This window comes from Terrapene carolina, unplaced genomic scaffold, assembly GCF_002925995.2.
Source record: "Terrapene carolina triunguis isolate 2854851 unplaced genomic scaffold, T_m_triunguis-2.0 Scaffold85, whole genome shotgun sequence".
NCBI classification, from domain to species: Eukaryota; Metazoa; Chordata; order Testudines; family Emydidae; genus Terrapene; species Terrapene triunguis.
In genome coordinates, this window is record NW_020664436.1 from 49,343,291 (window position 1) to 49,367,062 (window position 23,772).

At 41.5% G+C, this 23,772-nt stretch overlaps 1 protein-coding gene across 1 annotated transcript; it reads left to right on the forward strand.

Annotated features, from left to right (window-relative positions):
* Positions 1-677: 677 nt before the first annotated feature.
* IFNGR1 (interferon gamma receptor 1) lies at positions 678-20,533 on the forward strand. The gene is made up of 7 exons (XM_026649797.1): positions 678-880; positions 9,525-9,639; positions 9,884-10,056; positions 12,716-12,849; positions 15,156-15,333; positions 16,214-16,329; positions 19,280-20,533. The coding sequence occupies exons 1-7, from the start codon at positions 787-789 to the stop codon at positions 19,796-19,798; spliced, it is 1,329 nt and encodes a 442-aa protein (XP_026505582.1). The 5' UTR covers positions 678-786; the 3' UTR covers positions 19,799-20,533.
* The last annotated feature ends 3,239 nt before the right edge of the window (positions 20,534-23,772 follow it).

Here is a 23,772-nt window from a genome sequence, read left to right on the forward strand (position 1 = left end):
CACCCGCAAGCACCACCCTGGAAACCAGCCAAGGGGACCTGTGGTGACGGTGCTGGGGGCAAGGGTAGTGTATGGAGCTGCCCCCCCCCCCGGGGGGCATGCAGAGACATGCTAGCAGCAGGTGGCCACTTCTGGGAGCAGCAAGGGGCCATGGCAGGCACGCAGCCTGCCTGAGAGTCCCTGCACCACAGGACCTTTAGCTGCCCAGAGATAGCAAGGGGGGCAACCGAAGAGCTGGTGGACCTGACAGAAATGTTAGACTTGCTGCATCCGGCCTGCAGGCCATATTTTTCCCACCCCTCGACTAGCTGACCTCCTGAGGTCTCTTCCAACCCTGATCTTCTGTGTGTCTGAGTTGATTGGGGGAGGGGGGTGTGTGAGACAGACACGTGAATTCTGCACGTTTGGGGCTGCCGCCGCAGTGGTTAGTCCCTGCGTGTTCGCGTTGGAGGAGCTCACCCGTGACACGTGCTGGGCTGCAGGCAGCTGAGGGTTAACCGGGCGGCCGGGCCGGCGCAGAGCCTGCCCTGCAATACGACAGCGCGGCGCCCAGACGCGGCTGCAATGCGGAGTCAGGCACGCCGCCCAGACCGAGGCTGGCCTCGCAGCCCGCCCTGCCCCTCCCCTCCCCGGGCAGTCACGTGGCCAGAACCGGGCGGGGCGGGCTCCACCTTCCTCACCGCTCTGAACGCGGAGACGGAGGCGCCGCCGGGCCGTGGCTGCTGCGCTCGAGCCCGGCTCCCCCTCGCGCCGTCTGCTGGCGCGGCCAGCGCGCCCCGAGCGAGGATGCGGCCTGTGCCGCCTGCGGCCGCGCTTCTCTGCCTCCTCCCTGTGCTGCTGTCCCGGAGCGAGGCCAGCTCCGGGGAACTCCCGGAAACAGGTACGGGCGGCGCGGGGGCGCTAGAGGGGCCGGAGCGCTATGGCGGGGCGGCGGTATCGGGGAGCTGGGAGCAGTAACTGCCCAGCCCTTAAGAGTTCAACTCTCACATCGGACTCTTTTCTTCTTCCCTTCCCCCAGTAAGATGGGTAGAAAACCATGGTATTTAAAAATAATCAGAGGGCGGGTCTGCCTCTGCCCCCTGCATTCTGAGCCTGAAGGGGGCACTGGGCTCTGACTTCAATCTCTTCTTCCCTAGCCACAAGCAGCTAGAAATGCACACTTTGCTCTGTAAAGGGGTAATTGGATTCTCATGTAATCCCTGGACTCCAGAATCTGGGGCTTTAAACAGCAGCAGTGCGGTGTTGTGAGGGAGGTTGTTGACATGGGGGGGGGGAGGCTGCGGTGGAAGGGGAAATAGTAGCAAGGGAATAGGGGAAGGCAGTTATGCTGGGGTGGTTGGGCAGGAGAGGGATGTGTTTTGGCAACGGGGCTGTGGTTGAGGTAGGATCTGGGGTAAGAGAGAAGACTTCTGAGTGGTCATGGTGGGTTTTAGAACAGGATGAGAGGCTCTGTGTTGCAGATGTAGTGAAGACAAGGTTTTGCCCGTGGTGGGTATGTTAGGTCACAGAGGGCATGTTCTTGTGTGGCGTGCCTATCTGAGTTTGAGGATGTGGAGGGTATAGCATGTTTGTTTCCTCCTTTTGTTTCCACTCTTTATCCCTATTCCTCATCTCCCTCGTGATTGTTCTGGTTTTGTTTAGATTTCCTGCCTACGAAGAGTGTCTTGGATAGCATCATAGCACTGAGCTTTAGGATTTTTTTAAAAATAACTTGCCTCCAAACGGCTTCCTTTTTAGGAAGAACATCTGGCTGCAGCAACTGTGGTCAGAGCCGTCCTGTCCATAGGACAGACCGGGGCACCCTGCGCTTTGGGGGGCGCCGCGCTTCAGGACACAGGGTCCAGGGTGACTTGGAGGGTTAGCAGGGGGCCTTGTACCCGCAGCCATGAGAAACCTCCCCCCCTCCACTCCTGGCATTGCTCGGGGAGGGGATGGAAGCCAGAAAGAGGCAGGGTGGAGGCTTGGGAAGGGGTGGAGTGGGGGCGGGCCCTGCGCTGGAGGGTGGGGGGTTGTCTCTGCCCCGCACTCCCCTAGGGATGGCCCTGACTGGGTGTTGCCAGAAGCCAAAAAAAAAAATTGCCTGGTTGAGGCTTGTCTTCTTGAGAACATTGTATAAACATTTTAACAGATTTTAAGAATGATTGATATATGCTAGTAGAGATCAAAAAACACTTTTCTTTAAAAATGGTTCATATAAGTGTGTTCAGATCTGGTAGAAAATCTTGCTGAAGTGGTTTTGAAACCTGTCTAGTCTTAACTGCTTAAATGATGTTTAAATCATTGCAGTTGCACCTAATATTAAAGAATAGTTAGATCAGGCCTTGTATATTATCCTTCCCATGAAAAGATCTAAACACTGAGGCATATATGCGGGGGTGTGATTTGGAGTGGGGAAAGGTAGTGATACTCTTCCAGACTCTGCCCACCTACCTGACACACTAATAATAGTCCATTGTGTAGATGTTGATCTGCTTCCCCAAAGTGAGGTCTGAAAACATACACTGACTCTGCTGATCTAAATATATTTTTGCAGTAACATATCAGCTGTGCATAAGTACGACATCAAAGACCCAAGTCATCAATGCCAACAACCAAACTAATTTCCAGTCAGCACAGAATGAGTTGTAATGGGCTTCGGTTGCAAGAAGTTTAGGGACATATAAATCAAACTTGCCATGATGCTGGACTGGAGTAGGTGATCCATTAGAATAGCCTTCCAGAACAAATGATTCTAAGATGTAATCTAGTTACAGTTTTTTGTGTGCCCTCAACACCAAATTAGTCTCTTGGTTATCAATCAATTTAGAATCCCCTTAATGTGATTTATGCAGTACATACGATAAAAATGCTTAATTGAGAAGGTGAAATTATAGAAAATATTGAGCATACACTGTAATCCTATATAAAAGGAAATGCACTACATTATCTTGATTTCCTTTTATTTCTGATTTTTAATATGAAAATTAAACCATATTTTAAAAATAAAGAAGTTAATCATCCTTTTTAAAGTTCCTGCACTAATTTTCTTAAATGTCTCATTTTGGATCAGTACGTCAACACTTATTTTGTTGAGCTCTTGATCACTCAATCTAGGGAGCATTAATTAAATACTCTCAGCTGCACTTAGTTAAATACTTGCATTGGATTTAGAAAGGGTAGTGAGTAGAAAAACTGTACTTTTGCATGGTTTTGCTGAAAGAGGGAAAAGTGACATTTAAAATTCCATTGGATTTTCAGCATCATTTAGTAAGTTTGATTTAGACTCATTGCTATTGGTTACAGCATGTGTTGGGATGCTGGAATATTATGTGGAATATTAAGGTATATTAGGTTACTTCTGAATACTCCAAGAACACACTTCACCGACAAACTATCCTTTCCGCTCAAAATTTGGTCAAGGTAACCTGTACAGTATTCTAAGTGCATATAAAGTACACTGTAAACAATAAAACCCAGCTCCAGTTGGAGTAGGAATATTTTTATGTACACTTTTAAGATTGAAGGACAAAGTTCTGTAGTATTTGAGAACATGTGCCATAGTCAAGTCTAATTTGCATTCGCCCTTAACATACATGGAAAAGAATTCTTTGAAACAGAGATGCACTGTTTACGCAGCCACAGAATCAATGCGGAGAGTTGTCTTTCTTCCTTCTCCCAGTCTTTCATACATGGTTTCGGTTCAGACACAAACTTCATTGTAGCAACCTATACATCTAAGGCCAAAAAACAAAAATGACAATAATGAAGCAATAGTTTCAGAGTGGCATCCAGGTTTTACTCCTGAAATATTTCTGCTTATTTTCATTTTGTTCCTTTCTGCTTGTAAATGTTTAAGTCTGTAAAAACAGGTGTTTTCAGACTTTTCAATATTAATACTTTGATTAAACATATTTAAGATGATTTTATAATATCTTAATGGGTATGTATATATGCTAAATGGCAGCTTTTTCAAGGCTGGTTCACAAAGGCAAGATGGGATTTATATAATTCCAAGTGATAGTTAAATGCAACTGATTAAATATTTCTATCACATACTTCACCTGCCCTCAGCCCACTAATCTATTTCCTAAACTGCTTCTAACATTCCAAACTTCTGAGCTTCTTAAAAGACATATTAAAAATAATCATTCTGTTAGAAATGTTAACTTTCTAAATGTGGAATTTCTCTTTCAAAATTACACCCACCTGATGTTAAGTACATGGATACTGCCTTTGAAAAGTAACCGATTTAAGTTCAAATCACGTAACTCATCAGGGCTACAAACAGGTGGTTATTCCAGCAGAAGGGGGAAATGATCCCTCCTTTCTAATAGGCGGCTAAGAAAAAAGCTTGTGACATGTTTAATGTGACATACAGACTAATGCAGATAAAATTTTTATACTATACCTTTTCTTCTGTTTGTATCTTACATGTATATTTATGGGGATTGAAAAATGTACCTGACTACTAGCCCCAGGACTATCACTAGCCAGTATGACAAATACTTGTACAACAATGGTCACCTACCTGTAGATCACGATCAACTGGTTGATCGCGGAGCCTCTGCTAGTCGATCGAAATCTCCGGCCACTAAAAGTTCAGCGGTGCAGCCTGCCCTGCGCCGCTCCCGGTAGGAGCCTAGTACTAGGACAGCCTAGTACTGCTATCAGGTACACTATTAGTTGAAGCAGCAGAAGTCTCTACAATGGACCTATATGTTCTACCCATGCTGAGGTCTCCCATGCAGGTGTCAGTGTAAAATCTGCACTCAAATGTGAGGAAATGCCAGAATTAAGATTACCTGCACAATCTTAATTCACCCTCCCTTGTGCATATTGAAGACAATTTTTTTCCCACAGGATCCCTGCCTCATTCAAAGCACAACAAGATAGACACACTCTGGAGATGAATGTGTTCTTTAGTGAAGGTGACTGTAAGACCCCTTCTTCATTTGTTTCAGAAGTTGGAAGGTGGTGTGTAGTGAATGACGTAGGGAACTGCAGGTAGAGAAAGGATGGTCTCATGGTTAAGCCAATTGAATGCTACCCCGAAGAATTGGATTCTATCCCTGCCTTTGCCTCAGAATTCTTGTATGATGCTGGGCAAGTCACCTAAACCTAAACTTTGCACAGGTGGTCATAATTGTGAGTACCTCATTTTCTTGATGCCTCACCTGAGGTCTGACGTGCCGAGCATTCAGTAGCTGCAATTGTAGCTAATCAGAGTAGTGCTTTGAACATATAAAATGCTATATAATCCGAAGCATTCAGAAAATCTGTTTCTAGATGTCTCAATTTAGACACCTAAAATTAATGGATACTTTTAATCTTAATCTTTGTGTCTTAATTCCCTATGTGTAAAATAGGAATAATACCCCTTCATTTCACAGGGGTGTCTAAATTAATTCATTAATGTTTATGAAACAACCAGATACAATAGTGACAAGCACAATAGAAAGCCTATGAGGGAACTAAAAATTCTGCCTTCAGAACAGAATTTGAACAATGGATGTAAACAAGGCCCGGGGGAGCACAGTGAAGAATGAGGAGCACCATCCCTCCTGTGCGCTTAATGAGGCAGGGGGCTTGTGGAAAAAATAGTATATGATCATGTAATTAAAGACTGTACATGTGCAAGGGGGATGAATTAAGGTCCCACAGGCAGCCATAATTCTGGCATTTCCTAACTTTTCAGTGCTTGATTTTGCAATCTTAATATTTTTAATGTAGTTTTATTTCTGTAATAGTATGTTAATTTGCATTTGTATTCTGCATGGTTTATTGCAGCAAGTATTGTATTTACTGTTAGGCATTTTAGAATAGATAAATACTTTGACACTTTTTTTCTTGTGGTTGAGAATCTGCTGCTGTTTCCAATAACTGAAATGTCACCTTGTGTGTGTTAGAGAATGACTAAACCACTTTCAAACATTGCACATATTAAATCCTTGTGGTCTCACTCTTAAGATAAGGGAAATGTTTTTTACTTTCCCTTATTAGTATAACATGAAGCAAAGTCTAGGCTCTGTAACATACAGCCCCAAGTCTATCTGCTATGTTTTGTAAATAAAAACATAATCTGGCAGAAGTCAGGTTTGAGTTATGGTCTATTATGACATCAATTTTATATACAAAAACCTACCTTAAAATAAGATTGCAAAGTCAAACATTTAAAAGTTAGAAAATGCCAGAAGTAAAATTTCCTATTCAACCTTAATTTGGCCCCCTTGTGTATATGTATTATGATAATCTCTAACTACATGATCACAAACCGTTTTTTTTACCATACGACCCTTATCTTAATCAGTGCACAGGATGGGTGGTGGTTAGTTTGAGGAAATTATCCAGTGTTGCTCTTAGGCTTGTAACTTAGAGTTTGGCCTCATGCTGTGTTTATTGAACACCATCCAAATGCTATGCTGGATACAGAATTATTAATTTCTAATGCCTAATTATTAGTTTTCTGTGGTATTAATGATAGTAGTACATTCATAAGACACTCGTATCTTCACAACTCCTCTGAGATAAGTTATCCTCATTTTACAGATAAGGAACCTAGGCTACAATTTGAAGAAGTGTCCACTAATTATGGTTGCTTCCACGATTGGATACCTAACTTGAGAACTAGGGATCCATTTTTAGAGTATTCTGCATTTTTAATAATTGTATATGTTCAAAGCAATGTACAGACACTAACCAACCACTGCCAACACTATGAAATAGATGGGTAAATATTATACCCATTTTTAAACACAAGGAGACTAAAACAGATAGTGACTTGTGCAAAGCCACAGAGTGAGTCAATGGTATAACCAGAATTGGAGCCCAGGACTTCCCAACTCCACATCTTGCTCCTAGAGCAGCTGCAGTTCCCATTGACTTTACTTGTAGTTGAGTGCTCAGCAACTCTGAAAACAAGGTCCCATGTCTCAAGTTGGGTACCCAGAAAATGAGGAATACAATGTGAAAATCTTCATTTAAGTGACTTACCCACTATCACATACGCAGTCTATGGCAGATGTGTGGATGGAACCCATTTCTCCTGGGTGGCATTCAGTTGCCGTTGAAGGCAGTCCTTTCTCTTTCTGCAGTCCCCTAACTCATCCTCACTCTCTCCACACCTTGTAGTTCTACAATGGATGAATCAGATGTCCTACAGACAGCTGCATTCACTACACAACCCTGATTCACGTGCTGAACACTTTCTAGGACTTCTAGGTCTCCAGCATTGACCTCTACCTCTTGAGCTAAAGCAATACCTGGTATCAGCGGTATGCTGTTATCTTATATGAACCAGCTACAACTAGAGGGTGATAGTACACATAGTTTGTCAGAGCTTACATGACTACTTTCCAGACTGCAGAAATATGTTGGAAATGAGAAATCCTGGGTTGTACTCTTAACTCTGGGGGGGAATATAGGCTTGTGTTTATAGACAGCACAGCCAACTACATAAAGTTTGCATATTCTGAAAAGCAGTGTGACTAAGTGGAAATGCTATGAGACACGCATTCTGGTCCTAGTTCTGCCTGAAATGACAGTATCCTCATTACCTTTAATATAAAATGTGTGAAAAGGAAGGCTCCCTTAATTTAGGATTTATCACCCCATTCAGGGGGCATGTGCAGTGCTTTTGCTGTGATGTAGGGATCCCTATAGGCGGGACTATGCTGGAGATTAAACTTTGGAGATTTTAGAAGTCAATCTCTAACAAGCTCCACTGAGCATGTGCAAATAGCATTTTTGAAAGGCTTATAACTCTGCTGAATTTGGGTGGATTTTCAAGCTTAATGTAAATAAACTGAAGGAGAGGCACTCTTTATTAATTTTTCAGTTGTAGTAATGATAGGTATTACTGCTATAAACACTTCAAACACATGTCATTATTTTTTTCCAAGTTGGTGTCCCTCTTTAGAGGTAAGGGAGGGGGATCAAAAAGCATATAATATTTTGATCACTTGGGGTGTTCTAGCTATCTGTTTCAGGTGAGCAGCGATACTTCTAAGAGAAACTCTTTACAGCCTCTGTCTTGTAATCGTTTAAGTGTCTAAGCATGGACAGAGCCTGAAAATCCACTTAGGAGGAGGTTTTCCTAAACAGGTGTCAACTTCTGCAGAATTTAAGTTGTTTGGGGTTTTTTCTTTTAAAAAAAAAAAGTAACCTCTCAAACCTGAACCCTATGGAAAACAATGCAATGTAACCTTTCGGTAGGCTTGTCTATGTGAGGAAAGGTGCACTATTTAAATTAAGGTGTGATTTTTTTTTTTTTTTTTTTAAACCCATTTATGCCTGGTCTAAGCAGGCCTTGCACTGTTTTAACTAATAGCGTGGAGGTTTTTTTTAATGCTGATGTAGTTAAACCAGTGCAACTTTGTGTGGACATTTTTAAATCAATTTTAAACCTGTCTTCTACTGATAACTTGTTAGTAAATTTACAGGGGCAAGTTAAGTCAATTTAAACTTGCTAATATAGGGTTTTGTACACACAGTTGTACTAAATTGCTTTAAAACTCTGTTAAATTGGTGCAACTTCTGTGTGTAAACAAGACCTAGTCTGCTTATAACTCCAGTGTTGCTGCTGCTCAAAGCTGTTAAAAGCTGTAGCAGACTAACAACGAAAGTCTTGTCAGTTTTCACTGCTGCTATTCAGAACCCTGTAGACTGTAGTAACATTGAAAAGAATCATGTTCGTTTTACTGCTTTTAGGAATTATGAGCTCAGAGCTAGAAACTGAAGCCATTCATTTAGCTGGGGATGCAAAAATGGAGGCCAGAAGATAGAATAGTGAAGACACAAACCCCTTGCAGCAGCCAAGAAGCTGAAAGGAGTAGAATAATGGGGATTCTACAACCATCACAGGAGCTGATGTCTATGTTTAGAGAAAGAAACAGTAAATGCTCCTCTTCGCGTCCCATAGGCAGCCTTTGAAGGTGGGTGCAGGAACAGCATCATCCCCTTACCAGCAGCTGGAGGCGTAGGAGATAGCATATCCCCAGGGCCATTACCTGGGGCATTACCTCAGCTAGTGAGGGATGGGGGTTCATCTTTCATATTTGCCTTTAGTTATTAGGCTTAATTCTTCTTGGGATTCAGGAGCTTGATATTTCCAAACCCTCTGTGTGAGTGGATGATTGGCAGCAGAGTGTGTGTGTGGTGTCTGGATAATGAAATCCAGTATGGAGAGAGAGCAAGAGAGAGCGCTCCTTGAGTGGAGGCAGTGGAAGAAGAGACAGAATATATACTGGAGGTGGGAGAATGTAATATAGGAAAAGAGAGGGAAGAAAGAGAAACTCTGAGGCATTCAGCTCACTCTTGGACAAAAAGGATTAACTGCCTTTTTGTGTAAGAAGAACAGAAAGTCAGTCTGCCAGGTTCTGCCCTGTTCGTATAAGCAGCAAGCAGTCTTATCTCTAATGACTTCTGAAGTAACTTCCAGTAAATGCATTGTCTCCTGAATACTTCAGGAATATTGATGGCTGTTCTCATACATCACAAAAATCTACTCCATCAAGGTACTGATTGTTCTGTTTGATTTCTTTTTTTAGTGCCTCTGCCAACAAATGTTGTAATAGAATCCTTGAACTTCAAGACTGTATTGCGCTGGGATTACATGCGCATGCCTACAACCCCTCGCTTTATTGTGGAAATCCAACCTTATGAGTAAGTTTCCATGTCTTGCATTATACCTGTACCTTATTTTCTTTAAAAGGCATTCATATAGTGAGTCCTTTGATTTTGCCATATGTCCAGGAAAGTTTTATTTCTACACAGTGAAATCATGCCGTCCCTATGGAATTCAGTCTGAGTGTAAATGAAGACAGAATTTGTCTCCATTCTGACATCTGTATTGCGTAATACATTGGCTGTAAAAATTACATTAATTACTCTTTAATCTATTTTACAGGCTAGGGAAATATGAGCCAGTCAGCACCTGCATGAAGACAAGTAAACATTATTGTGACCTCTCTAATGAAATAGAAGACCTGAGTCAGTCTTACTGGGCTAAAGTTAAAGCTTTAATTGGGTTAGAAGAGTCTGAGTACGTTGAGACCAAAGAATTTGTTCTGCGACGGGATGGTAAGTTTAAATGTAAACCTAAATTTTACATCCAGAAAACTGATTTGAGATCACTTAGATGAATTCATAGTATTTCTATTAAATTTAAAGATTAATATAAATATATTTCTGGTGCAATATTGTATGTTTGGTTAGGAATATCATAGTAGTAACTTGGGGTTCAGGATGAAAGATGAGCATAACAGTTGCTTAGGAGCACTCTTTATAGGTAGTTACTTGTATGGCCCCCTCACTAATGTCTGAGCACCTTTCCAAATATTTTAAAAAGAGAAGCGGTGCTGGTGATGCACTCAGTGGCATGCTTTCCTTATTTTGCTACTATCCCAACGCCCCAATGTGGGGTAGGGAGACCACTGTTGTGCTGGAAAGTACTGCCTTCTTAGACATCCCAGAAGTTGCTGTATTACAATGCTGGGCGAAGTGATCCCTATTCAATGTGGCTTCAGTTATCCATCTTCTGATCAACCAAAACTGTTACCTTGAAGCGGAAGTCCCCTGTAGTATGACTGCAGAGCATAATGTCCTGTGTTGAAAGTTATGCATTGCAGTCCTTCTGCATATAACAATCTGTTTTTGGATTATCCAGATACATTTAATGTACTTTTTATAGTTGGATAACTAAGGATGTACTGCATATATAGTTTTCAATTATAAAATGTTTTGGGCGCATTCAGAATCAATAGCATTTCATTTAGATTTACACAAAAAAGGATAATCTGCAGGGCCCTTGGCTTATATAAATTTTAAACTTTGTATAAACCTTTCCCTAAATTCTTTTAGTGCCCAGTCCTTGCCTTAAACTTAGGTGTCTTGAGTTCTAATGGGCTACAGGTTTAAGGGTAGTTTCATCGCATCCATTTCCAATCGGGGCCGCCCAGAGGGGGAGGCAAGTGGGGCAATTTGCCCCGGGCCCCGCAGGGGCCCCCACGAGAGTTTTTCAGGGCCCCTGGAGCGGGGTCCTTCACTCGCTCCGGGGGCCCCGGAAAACTCGCAGGGCCCGGGCCCCCGGAGCTTCTTCCACTCCGGGTCTTCGGCAGCAGTTCAGTGGCGGGGGGTCCTTCTGCCCCGGGACCCGCCGCCGAAGTGCCCTGAAGACCCGCGGCGGGGGGTCCTTCCGCCCCGGGACCCGCCGCCGAAGTGCCGGGTCTTTGGCGGCAATTGCCGCCGAAGACCCCAGGCCCCCTGAATCCTCTGGGCAGCCCTGTTTCCAATGCCTAATCTCTTACATAAATTGATACTACCTTTTTATGAGCAACTTTCTAGCCTGTTGTCTTGATAATTCCTGAGATTATTTTTCAAATTTAATAATCTTGGTTTTAATATGGTGTTCTTAGATTCTGCATGATACTCGAATGAAATCTCATCAGTCAATAGTACCTTATTTTGTGCTTTAGTCTCATGTATACATGATTTGTTTTGCTTTTCTAATTGATGTCAAGGAGATGAATTTTAAGGCCTTATATATGGGGAGAAAGTTACACTGGTTTAACTAAAATCAGGGATAGGTGACTGGCAGCCCTGGGCCACATCTGGCCCTCTGATTTGTTTTATTTGGCCTCCTAACCAGGGGCGTAACCATAGGAGGGCCTGGGTCAGCTGTGTTAATACCCAGGCCCACCTAAATCTGAGCCTGAAGAGGCAGCTCTTCCAGTGTCCAGAGTGAGGAAAGGGGCAAGAAGCTCTGCCAGCGTGGAGCCAGAGGATGGCCAAAGGGGCGAGGCTCTTTCCACTGCCTACAGGAGGTTGTTCCCTGGCACCTGGTGGAGGCAGCAGCTCTCCAGTTTTAGTAGGCTTGTTGCCTTCCTGGAGATCATGGAGCTGAGTGTGGGCAGGCAGGTGTATTTCACACAGCCCAGCACGGCAGTATCAGTGGAGGACTTGCTGCTCTGGCACATGTTCTCACAGCAGCAGCCAGGCGAGTTGCCTCAGGACAGCAAGGACTGCTTCTTCCTTGACCACAACAACTTTGTCTTCTGCTATATTCTGAAGCCTCCTTTTTTTTTTTTTTTTTTTTTAAAGGCTTGTCAAAGAGTTTGTGGATTTTGTGGCCCTTGGCTACGTTTAAATTGCCCGTTCCAGTCATTTTTGTACCAGTGCAAACTCTTGGTGTGAAGAATTTTTGTTTGTTTGTTTTTGGTTTAAAAGTGGTTGGTTCCAGTTTAGCTTATATCTGTTCCTACTTGATGTAGCTACACTGGGGGGGTGGGGAAGCCACCCTTTAGCCAAAATAAGAATGTGTAAGCACTTATAAACAAGCATCACGTCTGTCCAGTTGCCATATCCTTTTTTCTGTTCAGTGCCTTAACCTTTTGCCCATTTAGACCATTTGACGCTTTTTTCAAACCTCATCCATATGTTACCATAGAAAAATGTAAAGTTTTATAAGCCATCTGGCAGACATTTCTGCCCAGTGTCCTCACTGGTACTGCCCATTCTTGCTAGATTTATGCCCATCCAAAAGTATATATTCCCTTAACCAGGACTCAGCTCCTCTGCAGCATTCCTCCCATCAGGTGTGTAATCACTCATTATTCTGGCATATCTTAATTTTTCCTCTTGAAAATGAACGATAAATGCCATATCTGTTAGCTCTACATTTGTCTTTGAATTCTGTATCAAAATCCTTCAACCCAATAGTGAAGGTACACCTTTGTTTCAGGAAAAATAGGACCACCGACTCTGAATGTCTCAATTGAAAGAGACCAAATCAGGGTTGAGATTCGCCCCCCACGCGCTGTTCGAAAATATAAGGACTTCACGTACAAGGTGTTTCTCTGGTCCAATGGAGAACAGGTATGTTTTAAATTGAAAGTTTCAGATTGTATTTTGGCCTTTTTTACAAAAACACTTAGTTTTAGAAAGAGCATATATTGATAAACAATAGGTTTTTATTACCTTAATTTCTCTTGGATGTGTGTGTAATTTTCTTTAAACAATTTTAAAACTATTAATGATGCAAAACTGAATCCCTGAAATGTTGAATATGGAACCTTAACTATAGCCCTGTCCTTTGAGTATCCATTGCAGTAATCTTTAATTGTGGTCACATGCCATTATTTCTGTAGGACCCCTGCTTTAATAAGTGTACCTTTTGGACACTTAATCCATTTAGGTTTTTCTTTCATGTCCCTCATTATAATGATTTGAGAATCTTTTATTGAATGGAGAGAGCTGTTCAGTATTGGCTTTTATCCTCATAGTTAAATGTGTTTGTCCACTAACTTGTTCACTGAATCCCACTTATCCTGTCCAAATAATCAGTCACCACTATGGATTCAAAGTACATCCATTAATTTGTATGAATTTATTGCATGATAATGATACACAGAATTTGACCCCATATAAGGCAAGACTCAAATGTTCTTCCATGCATTGAGCTACCTCATTCACTGAACACCCTCCAGTCTGCTCTGCATGCTGAATGAAGCAGCGGTCCTCAGGGGAAATGTTTTCGTATGATCCAAAAATCTGTGCCAATGCAAAATTGGGAGATTGGGGTTTTTTAAATCTAAAAATTACTGTACTCTCTGTAACATCTACATCCTTAATTTCAAAATCAATGCTCACCAGACAGTTTTAAAGGCACATATCCAGTCTAGGGACCACCTCTGTGGAAGATTTAAAATGTATATCCTTATCAACTAAGCCACTAAAGCAGAGGTGGGCAAACTACGGCCCGGGGGCCACATCCAGCCCTCCAGAAATTTTAATCTGGCCCTCAAGCTCCCGCCGGGAAGTGGGGTCTGGGGCTTGCCCCGCTCTAGCTGGGGAGCGGGGTCGGGGTCTTGCCTTACTCCGCACGGCTCCCGAAAGCAGCGGCATGTCCCCCCTCCAGCTCCTATGTGAACGGGCAGCGAGGGGGCTCCGCATGCTGCCCCCACCCCAAGTGCTGCCCCTGCAGCTCCCATTGGCTGGGAGCTGCAGGGGTGGCACCTGCGGACAGGGCAGCATGCAGACGCCTGGCTGCGCCTCTGCGTAGGAGCTGGAAGGGGGACATGCTGCTGTTTCTGGGAGCTGCCTGAGGTAAGTGCTGCCCAGAGCCTGCCCCCCTGACTCCCTCCCATGCCCCATCCCTGATCCCCCTCCTGCCCCCTCTGTCCCAGCCCGGAGCACCCTCCTGCACCCCCAGCTCCTCATCCCCAGCGCCCTCCCCGCCCAGCCGGAGCCCTCACACCCTCCCACATCCCAACCCCCAATTTTGTGAGCATTCATGGCCCGGCATACAATTTCTGTCCCAGATGTGGCCCTCGGGCCAAAAAGTTTGCCCACCCTTGCACTAAAGCAATACAAAAAATCTTGCAACACTTTTTTAAATAGTAAATGAGAGTTTTGCTCTGAAAAAATGCTAAGCCATTTATGCTCAGATTTTTTTTTTTAAGGAAGTTTATCTCTAGGTGGAAACCAGTTCAGTCTGACAGGGGAAATTTTCTCAGTTTATAAGCAACTGAAAGAGCCTTAAAAATGGAAATGTTTAAGCAATATTAGCTATTCTATCCCATTTGTAATTACTTCAAATTTTGAAAACTGGCTCAGTTCAAAATTGGATTTTTGCAAGTCCTCAAGGGACTTCAAAAATTGTGTTCAAAATATTGGTAACTTTATATGTGCCCACTTTACTCCTTGAAATATGCTTTAATGTTGAAGGAGTGATTTCCAAGATATTGCGCTTTCTCTTTTGCTCAATTAGGATGGTGGATGAGTCCCTGGGAGGGAGATCAGGAAACAGGCATGTTTCATCATAGGCTAACATTTTCATAAGCACCTAAGTCCCATTTTCAAAAGTGACTTAGGAGCATAAGTGGTGTTTGAACATCAATGGGATTTAAGAGCCTAAGTTATTTAGATGCTCTTTAAAATTTTACCCATGGGCACTATGGTCTAATATGAGTTCTTAATAATGCGAGAAGTTAGAGCTGTTGCCTTGCAAATAGCTGTTAGCTGAGATGTACAGCTTTTGCAGTGCAAAAAGATGCAGGAGCAACAGGTCTGATACCCAGCACTTTAAAAATTCTGGCACTGTAAGGTGACAATACTATCTTTACATATTGAGTCAATATTGTAAGTTCAAAATAATTAATCTAACTTTACTTTTCTTTCAGATCGAAGAGCTTGAAGCAGGGCCATGTAAGAAGCATCCATGTAGCATATACATTCCATTTTTTTCTTCTGATTCCACCTACTGTGTTTCAGCTCAAGGACGTTCATCGATTGTTACAGATCGAGGATTTTCCCAATCAAATCAAAGTTGCATTCATGTTCCTTTAAAACAGCCACGAGGTAAAATAATTTATAAAAATCTGATCCATATTTCTGAAGACTTTTAACTGGTATTGTATTAACGTTGTCCAGCAGTTGTATGGCTGTCATTTTCTACTTGATTGGTACCATAATTTGTTTCAGTTGCAGCTAGACAGTTGTGTAATTTACTGAATAAAAAATGGATCATTAAATTAGTTGTTGGAATTGCACAAGTGATATTCAGTTGAAATTTATAACTAGTAAAAATGTGTAGGCTTTCCTGGGTTTAAGGTAACCATAAGCTTGTGATTAAAAATATAAAGCAAGTGCTTTTTTTTTTTTTCTTCTTTCCCCTCCTGAACTTGCTTGGTTTACTTAAAAATGAGAGAGGATGGCTAATCTTCCTTACTATGTGTTCTCTCAACTCTGGGTTCTGAATTCTCCTGCCTTTGGGATTCTCTTATTCATAACTCCTGGGGCAGCCCCATCCTCCTCATTATATCAAACTAGGGCACACCTGGACTGGAACAGGAGAGCTGGGCCCAATTCTTTTTAAGAGACCAACTCCACCGTTACCCCTATGTCTGTAATCAGTAGTTCTACAATTCTTGTGTTTTGGAGCACTTTGTTTTTTAAAAATATCAAGTTATTTATCCACATTGAATCTCTCTAAAGAGCAGAAAAAGATACAATTTGCTCATGCATTTCTTGTCTTCATAATTAAAGAAAACATAATCAATAAAAAAACCCTAAAGCTGTTTTTAAAGAATTCTCTCGGCCCAAACCATACATTTAATTCCAAAATATACACTCAATTGTGAAAACCCTAATTTGTGGATTTAGTCGCTCTAAAGAGCCATTTCTGTTTTAAGATTTTTGTTTTCCAAACCTCTCACTCTATTTTTCTCTAACTTTCTAGACTTTAAAAATATTATAATCAGTGTTGCTGTTGTCATTGGCGTTGGACTGATTTTGGCCATGTATTATGTTTGCAAGCAACTAAAGAAGAGAAAAATTGAACTACCCAAGTCTTTGGTAAGTTTATAGTACTGTTCAGTAGCACATTTGGTGTCAGTCTGTTATTGTATGGCACATTTTAATATCTAACAAGCTTAGTCTTACAGCTAGTATTTTTATTGAAATACCTAGTGGGCAACATGTAGGAGAAAACAAACATCAGTAAACAAAACTGCATACTGTATAGCCACAATATTAACTAACTAAATAGCTTTCGTCACAATATCTGTCTGGGTTCTTCAGTTAAATCCTTTGCACTTGTCTCATCTTTCCACCATGATCTTCTATGTGCTCTGAATCTGTAAACGAGTAAGCTTTTTACTCCAACTAGATACGTTGTATTGCCTTTAATACTAGACTTTCTCCTTACTAACGAGTTTACTCCAGTAGGCCAGGTTCAAGTACTCAGTTTCCATTCTTAAAATAATTAACTTGTGTCTTAATTGCATTTATTCTTATGTTACTGGAAGCGCCTTTGTGATGGGAGGAGTGGTGCTTAAGTTTGTCGTAGGAGCTGGACTCCTTGAATTGCCAAATTCTTTTTGAAGTCACTGAGCCATATTTTATAAGGAACCTTTAGACCTATCTTCAGTAAATCTATCTGGTGATATTTGTAAACCTCTGCTTAGGGGAGTTTTTTTACCCTTCTAAGTACTTTCTTGTTTTATGGCAAGAGAAATAGGTATGTCTATGGGTATGTCTACGCTGCAATTAGACACCTGTGGTTGGCCCATGCCAGGTGACTCAGGTTAAGGGGCTGTTTAAGTGCGGTGTAGATAGTCAGGTTTGGGCTCTAGCACCATGCGAGTGGGGGAGAGTCATAGAGCTCGGTCTGCACCCCAAGCCCATGTCAGCTGGCACAGGCCAGTCCCAGGTATCTAATTGCACTGTGGACATACCATGTGTGTGTGTGTACCAGGGCTTGCTTTGTTCAAAAACTAACTGCAGAGACTAACTATTCCACTGTCAATTACAAAAGCCTTAGCTGCAAGAACCTCTCAGCGTTTGTAAAGAAAGCCTCTGTCACCATAGTATCCATTGCTAACATGACTGTGTAATGTAGAGGCAGTATAAAGAACTATATTATAATATAACACTGCAAACTCAAAGGAAGTCAAGATTAGATGATGATAGTGGTCTCTTCTGAACATCTGTTAAGAACAACATCAAGATTAAGGCTCCCTTGCTCACTCATAGGCGCAGTCTACTGTTAGAAAAAATTGTAGAGATCTTTGAGGCTGGTACTAAAATGTTGGAAGCTGTAGTATAGCCAGGATGCAGATATTTTACTCATTATCACAGATGCAGAATTTGTTCTCTTGTTGCTAATAGCTTTTACAGAATTTCATTTCAGTTTAATTCCCGTGGTTCATATTCAGGCTTAAATATGGAATTCTCTCTTTACCCTCCAATTATAAGAGATATTGGAGTTGGATTTGTAAGCTGCTCCAAGGAACTAAATGAATGTCAGAGTATAAAATATTTTAAGAGTGAAGAGAGGAGCTTTGTGTTTACACATATCTCAATTCCTATTTCTATCTAGTGTATATCTAGATCTTAACATCCAGTTTCCCGGTACCTGAGAGGGAGTTAACTGTAATTTGGTTCCAAATGTTGAGACTTGAGCTTTATGTTCATTCCAGGACCAGGATACTTTTAACATGTTGGACTTTTAACTATTTTGTGTCCTCCTAGAAGTAGTAATATAAGATTCTCTTCACCACCCTCCCACCCTGGTACAAAAAGTTAGGGATTAACTGCAGCACTTCATAACAACTTGGAGATACATGAACACTCCCCTATATTTTCTGTGACTGTCCTTTAGCAGCTTTTTACCCAGTGGCACACTCAAAATGATCTGAAAGTGGCATGTGCAAAAAATAGATCCTGAATATTTGTCTCCATTAGAACAGAAAGAAGTGACAAATGTTTAGAGAGACACAGCTGCCAAAAAGGCGGCAGGGCTCATGACAGTTTAAAATTACATTGTTTTCCATCCCATATTCCTCGGTTTCTAGTCCCAAGAAATTGAGAGCCCTAAAGCACCCCTCAACTCATCTTTTTTCAGCAAGTTAAAATCAGCCAAAGCACTTCAGGTGCTCTTGTGGATTAATTTTCAAGAAGAAATATCACTTTTAACATACCTAATGATTATAAAAGGAATGTTTTAGGGCTCTAATGTTGTTGTTAGACTATGTCTACACTACGGACCTTACAGCAGCACAGCTGTGCCACTGTGAGGTCTACCATGTAGCCACTCTTTGCCTGCAGAAGAGAGCTCTCCTGCTGGCATAATTAAACCACCCTCAATGAGCGTTGTTGTCGGCAGGAGAGGCGTAGCGCTGACCACACCAGCACTTTTGCCAGTGCAACTTATGTTGGTCCGGAGGGGGGGCGGGTTTCACACCCTAACCAACAAAAGTTTTACTGATAAAAGTGGTGGTGTAGACAAAGCCTAAATAACCTAAAGAGCCCAGCTTTCTGCAAGTGAAGTTGCTGGGCTGGAAGTTGGTGAAGAAAATGGCTAGTTTCAGGATTTGACTTCCTTGTAGCTGAAGCTTGTAAGATTGCTTAAATAACAGGAGTAAGAGGAATATTTCCTGCTTTTTCCTCCTCCTTTCTTCTCGTTTACATACCACTACCTCTTCTAGTCTAATGGGTGATGAAACTTTTTTTTAGGTCCCTGCTAGGTGGTTATGGAATTTGTGACATCTCACCTAAAAAGTCCAGCAGGTCTGTTGGTGTCAAAGCCATACACTGATGTCAACTGCTGATTTCCACTTAACTCAACTCCTATTTGAATTCAGATTTCCTGAAAGGAACATGTAGTTAAAATATCACGTGTATCCCTTTTTAAAGCATTATTTTGTCTTACCTCTAAACTTTGATTTATAGAGACAGTAAACTAGATTATCACTAAAACATATAATTTATGTATAACTAAAAGTACCTCCTCTTTATTTTCAAGGTCACTGTGATACGAAATCTGAACTCACGCAACGTTTTAGAAACAAAACCAGAAGCAAAATGTATCTCTGTCATAACCTCCTCATCATCCAAGTCAACGCTTTCAGGGAGTGACGAGGTAAACTTGATAGACCAAGTAGACCAAGTTAAAGAAATAGGGACCCCTAATCCTGAAGACTGCAGTGAAGAAACAGACACTGTCAGCTCCCAGGAGATATCAAACAAAACAGAAGAGATGTCTATCCAAGAAAGCATTGCTGAAATGACCCCTGATGATGAAGAAAGCCCAAGAGTGAAAGAGAATTATTTTCATTCTAATAGTAGCCAAACAGAGTTAAGTAGTATTCCTTCAGAACCAGAGCCTTCCAACACGGAGGTGCAAGAGTCCCTTATCCTAAAGAGCTGCAACAAGTTTTCTGGTTATGACAAACCTCATGTACTAATGGATCTCCTCATAGATGTTGGTGAAGAGGAGTCTGTTATTGCATATAGGCATACTGATGAAGTGCATGAGTCATGAAGAGAATCATTTGAAGACTAAAGGGAGTCCCTTTTTGTGTGCACAACGTAGACATTTAGAAGTTTATGACCATCTTAGTCCTAGTGGGATTATCAATGTGACTTCTTAGAGCAGACTCTTAAAATTGAAGGGAACTCAAATGGAAACTGCAACTAGTGTTGTCTCTGACAGTGCAGAAAAGGGGGAAGTGACTGCAATATATCGGTTCTGCTATGAAGGTGTGTGTCTCACATTAAGCCACTAGGTGGTTTGCCTTTGACATTTTCCTTTAGGCTGTTAAAGAACTATCTTTATACGAAAGGAAAGATTCTGCAGTATCTTCTAAATAAAGTCCATTGAAGAATCGTCTATACACCCATATCAGTTTGGGAATTCCCGACTCCATGGCCAAGAACCAATTATATTGGAGCCTGTTCTCGAGCTAGAAGTGCTGCATGGTGGGTCATAAATCTGTACATCTGCACTAATTGTAAGCCAGTATGCCACCCCTTCAGAATGCCCACGTTCTACATTTACACTTATTGACACAGCTATTTCTTGTGCTTATAGCTTTATCCATGTTTTGTGTACAGAAGTCATATTGTGCAATCACATCTTATGCTCTGAGAAACCTGTATGTTAGCATGCTACCTGACCCTAATTGCAAAAGACTGTTGAACTCTTAGCTGCACTGTTTCTAAAGAAGCAATCCTGTTAAGCAGCAGTTATTAAAAATGTTTAGCATTTTTATCCTAATTCTTAAGATATATGTGAATTGCTAATAATTCCATTGCACTTTATGGAAATAACAGTTTTCCTATCAAATTGAAAATGCCCATTTAATAGCATTTTTTCATCTTCTTGAGACAACGGAATATTTTTTGGTAATTTGGTGTAGTTAATTAGATCCCCTGATGGAACTCTGAAGCATGAAGCTATCAAAGTGCAGATAGGTTTGGATTTTATATCTCAATTCTTCATTACTATTTAAAGACCTGTAGACACGATGTGGAGACAGGATTTTATTGTGTTTGTTTTAAAATGGATCCAAATGAAGCTAGGAAACAATACAGGAAAAAGACTGGAAATATAAGCTTCTTGGTGCCATATGGATTGGAGTTTCCACGTTCAGTTTTGCTTCAGGAAATTCTTACTCTCTATAAGGTAGTTAATGGCTGCTTCATATTCCTCTCACTCTGACCCCCAAAGGTATCTTAGAAATAAGAGTCCAAAGATTGTTCATTCTTTATAAGAAATCCCATGCCAATTGCATTCCAAACCATTGTTTTAATATCTGTATTTTAACTTTCTCCTAAACTACTTAGCACTTTCCTTTTGCATGGGCCTGGCTTTTTATCAATTGGATGGACAAGAAACATGTTTTTAAATGTTAAGCTTGTTACAAAACAAAATCTTTGTCTCGAATGAAATGAATATGGGTTGCATAGCCATTTCTGTTCATAGCAGTCAGGCCCTGCAACTACTATGCTTGGGGGAATTGTGCCCCACTGTGCATGCACAGAAACATGTATCCCCACAGATTCTCTTTGTTTTCTGTGGGGAAGCAGAGAAGCTTCACCAGTGCTCATTCACACCTCCCTGGCAGGCACTGGGAGCAGCCAGGTGAGAGGCAAGTCACTGTGGGGGAGTGGGGATCTGGGACTGCCCTGGCTGCCCAGGGACATTAGTCCCAGCTGAGGGGAGCAGGCGGGAGGAGGAGCAGTAGGACGGAGACTGAGTTCTCCCTCCCCTGTCCAGAGCAGCTGGGGTTGGGTCAGATCAACCTCTCCCTTTCCGCAGTACTCCTTCCTAGGCAGTCATTTCCCATTTTGTATGTGTGCAACCGATTGTTCCTTCCTAAGTGGAGTACTTTGCATTTATCCTTATTGAATTTCATCCTATTTACTTCAGACCATTTCTCCAGTTTGTCCAGATCGTTTTGAATTTTAATCCTATCCTCCAAAGCACTTTCAACCCCTCCCAGCTTCGTATTGTCCGCAAACTTTGATTGTACTCTCTCTGCCATATGTTTTAATACTTTAAAAAAGTAGTATTAAACTAATGTTTCAGTTGAAAGGCTTGTTTCCTTGCCATGGGGATAAAGCTTCTCTTGTAAAAGCTCCATCATAAATAAACAATGTTTGAGTTAAAAACAGAATACATATGTTTAAGGATTATTGGATTTTCTTTAACCTTTTCAGGTGATACTATGTAACAATGCTACCTTTTTTTACTGATGGATTTTAAAGCTTCTCACAAGATTTCTTCCAGAAACAACCCTTTAGGTTAAATAAACAGGTGAAGATTAAAGGCAGATTCAGATTTGAAATGCACCCTTCATAGGTCCAGCCTGCCCATGGCCCTCTTCGCGCTCCCTCCCCCCCCCCCCCCCCCAAAAAAAAAATAAGGAAAGGGCATCAGGTCTGAGATCCTGGTTTTGGCCCATCTATGTGGAAGCAAGCTTCTACAGTGCAAACCAGTGTGTGTAGTGTATGCTATAGTCCAGCTTAGAGAAAACAGCTGCTATGTTCTGTCTTGTGTACTATGGCCACAGCACCATAGTATCTGAGTGCCTTACAATCTTTAATGTACTTATCACAATACCTCTTTGAAGTAATGAAGCACCATTAGCCCCATGTTATGGTGGGAGAATTGAAGTACAGAAAGAGTAAGTGATTTGCCCAAGGACAAAGAAAATCTGGCAGAGCAAGGAACTGAACTCAGGTTTCCCAAGTTCTAAGCTAGTGCCTTACCACTCCTCTCTCTTGAACTGCTTGATGCTTATGCAGCCCCATTGCAGCGAATGGATTCGTTGTTGCAGCATACAAAGAATGCTGGGCTGCTTTGAAACTGCCAATCTGTTCCAGTTACCTATTATGGATGAGCTTTAAACAAAGTAGTTTAAGTTGTCAGTAAAGTCGAGTGTTTGAAGATTGAAATTACATAAATAATAAACTACCTGTTTAAAGCATTGATGCTTTTTCCTAGGGACATGTATATTACAATATGGAACTTGCATTGGCTTGGAGAATTACTGTACACTAGAACCTCAGAGTTATGAAACCTCAGGAATGGAGGTTGTTCGTAACTCTGAAATGTTCGTAACTCCACAAAACATGGCGGTTCTTTCAAAAGTTTACATCTGAACACTGACTTAATACAGCTTTGAAACTTAACTATGCAGAAGAAAAATACTGCTTTCCCTTTATTTTTTCATTAGTTTATGTTTAACACAGTACTGTATTATATTTTGGGGGACGGGGGTTGTTTTTGTTTTGGTCTCTGCTGCTACCTGATTGTGTACTTCCAGTTCCAAAAGAGGGGTGTGGTTGACTGGTCAGTTCGTAACTCTGAGGTTCTACTGTCGTTTTAATGAGACAAGGTGGGTGAGGTAATATCTTTTATTAGACCAACTTCTGTTGGTGAAAGAGACAAGCTTTTGACCTTACACAAAGCTCTTCATTTTTGCTCCTCCAAATTTTAGATGGTTATTAGGCAGAAGAACTTGGAACCTGGTAATAGAATTTTGATATTGGGGCCATCCAACATCTAGTGTAAAACGAAACCTGTAATGTAAAGCACTTACATTGCACCTCCCATGAAGATATAGTCTACTCATGATTAACACATCTAGTTTAAAACTTCTGCTTTCAAAGCCGCCACTTCTGGTAATATGGAATGAACTATCTGTGGATACACTTCCAGTAAGATGAGTAATACAATTGCCTTAAGGTTTTGAATTCTTACAGGAGAGCAGTGCTTATGCAAGTTTCAGAGGTTGGGCAACTTAAATTCATAAAACCAGTATGTACAAACACAGATCTTCCTTGCAGCTGTTTGCAATTAAATATTTATCCTTTCCATTCTCCAACTCAAAACTAACCAATTTTACGGTTGTATTAAAATATAAAGCAAATTGAGTAACTGTAGTTAAACTAGAAACAGTTTAGGATGACTGAGGAAACGTTTTTGCTGGTTCATACTGTTCGGATTAG